The 4,685-nt window shown below is 35.8% G+C and overlaps 1 protein-coding gene across 2 annotated transcripts in view; it reads right to left on the bottom strand.

The window, feature by feature from the left end:
- LOC116086586 (keratin-associated protein 20-2-like) overlaps nt 1-1,938 on the bottom strand; it is a 6,196-nt gene extending 4,258 nt beyond the window's left edge. The window contains exon 1 of one of the 2 annotated variants that reach the window (XM_031364794.1): nt 1,860-1,938. In XM_031364794.1, the coding sequence (XP_031220654.1) occupies nt 1,860-1,938 (79 nt within the window). Of the gene's footprint in view, nt 1-1,776 lie in introns of those variants that run through there. The other variant, XM_031364795.1, reaches the window with a different exon arrangement.
- Between the last annotated feature and the right edge of the window lie 2,747 nt (nt 1,939-4,685).

Genomic DNA, 4,685 nt, shown 5'->3' with positions numbered 1-4,685 from the left:
CAAATTATCTCTTGTACAGAAGTCAGTCCTGTGTTCAAATAAAAATGAACTTACTAGCAAAAAAAAAATGAAAAAAAGAAATGTTTAAAAAAACGCAATTGCTTCAAGACTTTGTTCATATAAAGAATCAACATGTGATTTGTGTGTGTGTGTGTGTGTGTGTGTGTGTGTGTGTGTTTGGGTTTGCATGTGCTATGTTTGTATGTATGTGCAATGTCTCATGAAACTAAAAGGTACCAGGAGAACTTCTAAGTGGAATAGATAAACATGAATTAATCTCATGCATGAGAGATGAAAGTAGTTGATGTGTAGTGATAGGTAGTGTGGAGGGGTGATATTGGAGAATTAAATAAAATGTCCAATGTCTATGAAATACTACCATGACACCCAAAGCAGACATCTTAAAGACTAGTTCAGTGTGTCTTCCCACCATAAAACCTGGCCGATTAGATGGAATCAGATGGATAACCAGACTAAGAAGAATCACAGATACCAGCTAACATGGTTCTACTAGTGTGTAAGGTACAGAGCAAATGAGAAAAGTAGAAAGCTACAAATAAAAATCTTCCCAGTAGGGCACACTACACATTAGTGTGCATACTTACACATACACAGTGACACATGCATCACACACACAGGATGTCAGAAATGAAAACAAGAGAATAAAAAACATTGAAATTGTAAACTTTAGAGAAACAGCTAACAAATTCTGAAAAACAAAACGAGTGTATAAAAAGATGCTCCACACAAATGAAAAAAATGAGAATATTAGGAAGGTTATCAATGCAGAAATATGAGTGGGAAGTTATATATATTTGTATATGTATATATGTATGTACAAGTATATATGTGTGTGTGTATACACATACATACATACATACATATACATATATAAATATATACATTATAGAAGAGGTGTTTTGTACAGGAATAGATACAAATGGACAAATGGACTCAATAATGTTGTACTTCACTAATATCTCAGAGATACAAATCAAAAGAGAGTTGAGATTTTAGCCAACAGTTGTTAGACAATTAGTATTAGAGACACAAAAAATGAATGTTACAAAGCATGTAGAGGAGGTCACCCTTCTCCATTTTTGATGAAAATATAACTTCGTAATGCTATGGTAAAAAAAGCATTGGCATGTTTTCAAACACACAGGGAAGTGACAGATAATCTACAATACACACAGATTCTCATACAATGAGATCAAAATCACTGAATCCTAAAGAAATAGGTACACTAGCAAGCATATTCTAATATTCTTTATGACATTCAAGCTATAATCGCGAGAAAATGACCATGTGCATTTGAACACTGAAAAGAATTGCTTCTTTCTCTAACTTCCTCTCCCCTCCCTTATTTCTCCCCTGTTTCCTTCTCCTTGACAATCTCCTTAAATAACATCCTTTCTTAAACTCCCCTCACCCATTCCAACAACCAGCCCTACACATGTAATGAATCAGATACAAAAGCATGGAAAATACAGAAAGTATTTTGTAGAGTTTATTCATTTAGTCATTTGATGACACACCTTTCAACAAATGGTTAAGAGTTAAATTTACAATCATTTTACAGAGTATGATGAGGATAATATAAAATACTATCATGGTCCAAATTCAGATGAGGAATTAGATGACCATGTTGAATTTCAATTCTATTTTATATATTTTGTCCTAAAGTTAGAATTTTTGAAGACATTTTTGAGTTCCTGGTGTAAAAACACTTGGAACCCCGTCTGGTCAGAAAGGTTGGGTATCTGCATAATGTCCTCAGAAGAAGCCATAAGAACAGTATCTTCTACAGCACAGTGGTCGGCAGCAGCCATAGCCATAGCCACAGCCATAGCCACAGCCATAGCCACAGCCATAACCATAGCCTAGACCACCATAGCCATAGCCCAGGCCTCCATAGTAGCTGCCATAATAACACATGGTTTCAGGAGTGGAGCGTTCAGAGGAAGATGAAGCAGTAGGTTTCTAGAGTCTGGATGAAACCATCTGCCAAGGGCCTTTTATAAACCTGGAGGTTTGGTGACAAAACCCACAGGCATTATGACATCACACATGTCTCTACTATTCTTCAGAAAGCATCCAGGTTCCAGAATTTACTGCCCAAACAACACTGCATAACTTAGATAATTGCACTCATATGTTAGGATCCCAAGGTCAGATCACAGAGCTTTATTGTGAAAATCTGGATCTAGTTTCAAGACAATGCCTCATTCTACACTTAGTTTCTTTAATACTCAAGACACAATCATTGAAATCTCTCTCTTCTCTTTCTGTCTTTTGTTGTTTAGTGCTCCATACTGAAAATATTTTTTGCTTTCCTTGTTTGCTTTGTTATTATTAAATAAATATGCATTTTCAAAGTATTTCAGGTGGAAAATGATCTCTACCCGCATCATGTTGTATTTAAGTTGATGACTCATTATATACATAATAAAGATTTGTCTCATAATTTTACTATCACATATTAATTCTGCTGATTTATGAGCATAGTAGGTCTTTCCACCTTGAGATATGTTCTTCAATTTTCCACTTGTGGGCTTGTTTTTGACATTTTTTTCAGTTTTGTTACTTCGATTGTGTGGTATATTTTGAGATCAGATTTTGTGGGAGATCTAGCATATTCCTTTCTGCTTAATGTTGTTTTTGCTCTTAGAGTCGCTTGCTGCATTTCTATATTTACTAGGATTGTGCTGTCTAGTTCTGTTCAGAAGAAAATTGTAGTTTTTATAGACATTGCACGAGAACTATACATTGGTTTGTCAAATATCCTCATTTTCCTCTTAGTAATTCTACCAAAGTATAAACAGGTTGTGTCTCTCCATATCCTACTATTTTCTTCAAATTATTTACTTCACACAAAAATACTTCTCCATGGTATTCATTTTCTTAACTGTGTTGAAGTGGTTCAGTCTTATCACAGGACTTTAGTTTGCATCAAATTGATATTAACTCTTTAATATTATTGACCCATGTAAACCAACAAACACACCCATGCCTATTTAACACTAATTCACCTTACCTCTTTTTCCCCAAGATCCTACCAAAACTGCAAATCCTTTAAAATTCTCATTGTTTTTAAAGACTCAAAGCATTAAATGCTCAGTACCTCTAACATATGCAATCTTTCTTAAAATTCAGAATCTCTCTAAAGTTTAAAATATGTCAACTGTGGGTTTAAATGAAAGACATAAATTAAACTGATTGTGTTCTTTCTTAAATTGTGAAGAACCAGGGAATAGTCACCATCAGATAAAAGCAAAACAATCTACCAGTAATGTAAATAACATTTTGTACAATGTCTTGTGATCACTTAGGATCTTCTTGGCTCCTCTAAACACCAGGGTCACTTCTCTGACTCTTCCCTCTGCAGCTCATACAGCTTGTCTTCTACACATGGACAGGCTCCACCACACTGATCCAGCTGCTCTTCTCAGTTTCTCATGGTAGTGAAATCCCATCCTTCCACCCAACTAAAATTGCTATTGATTGTGCAGCAATAATATGACCGGCCTAACCATGATGTTGTTTAGCAGAATTTAGGCTTTGGGTTGGTAAAACAGGTGAATGCTTTAAGTGTCACTTATTAGACTGCCAGTGTAGGAGTGTGGAAGACAGTTGTGCTGAGAACAATGTGGATTATGACTGCCTAGATCAAGAGATTTCAGAGGAGAAGACTATAATTAAATGTCATAGAGAACATTCTTCTGGGATTCTGGCAAACAATGTGATGGCTTTTTTACCTTTACCTAAGGACAGATTTAAGACATTTGCGTTAATGTTGTTGGCTTCAAAGTTTATATTGACCTTTCAAAACTCAGTCACCCTTCTCCGGCTGTGTGCAGTTTTAGATTCAAACCTCTCAGCTACTTTTCCATCACTATGTCTGACTACATGCTGTCAGGCTTCCCCTCATGATGAAATAGAACTACACCTTAGAAACCGCACACAAGAATCAATTAAATGTTTTCTTTTTTAAGGTGTGGTCAAGATGCATCTTTAGAGCAATAGAATATTGGCTGATATGTATGATAATGGGAAGATTTGAGATGAATGTGTTCAGAATTTACTGTAATCAAGTTTTACATAATATGGAATTTTTGCTTGTAAAACAATTTTTGAGAATTGTTTCAAAACCTCTCAGCCCAGCCAAACAAGCGAATCAGGCAGGATGTACGATGATGGACACAGAGCACAAGGAAGATCAGGGTAACTTGTTGGGTGTGAGCTGAGTGAAAGGCAATTTTCCTCTGTGCTTTCTCCTGATCTGATCCATACTTGCAGGAAAGCTAGCTGTCTGCGCTGAGCCCTATACCCTGGCCAGCACCTCACCTGGGGATTCAGCTTCCTTGTAGGTGGGAGGAATTGCCCTTGTTTCCCTTTCACTTCTCCATGGTATTTATTTTCTTAACTGTGTTGAAGTGGTTCAGTCTTATCACAGGACTTTAGTTTGTATCTAATTGATATTAACTCTAATATTATTGACCCATGTCAATCAACAAACACACCCATGCCTATTTAACACTAATTCACCTTACCTCTTTTTCCCCAAGATGTCACCAAAACTGTAAAACCTTTAAAATTCTCATTGTTTTTAAAGAATCAAAGCATTAATGCTCAGTACCTTTAACATATGCAATCTTCCTTAAAATCCAGAATCTCTTTAAAGT

The sequence above is a fragment of the Mastomys coucha genome, unplaced genomic scaffold, assembly GCF_008632895.1.
Source record: "Mastomys coucha isolate ucsf_1 unplaced genomic scaffold, UCSF_Mcou_1 pScaffold12, whole genome shotgun sequence".
Lineage (NCBI taxonomy): Eukaryota > Metazoa > Chordata > Mammalia > Rodentia > Muridae > Mastomys > Mastomys coucha.
This window is presented reverse-complemented; position numbering and strand designations above follow the sequence as displayed.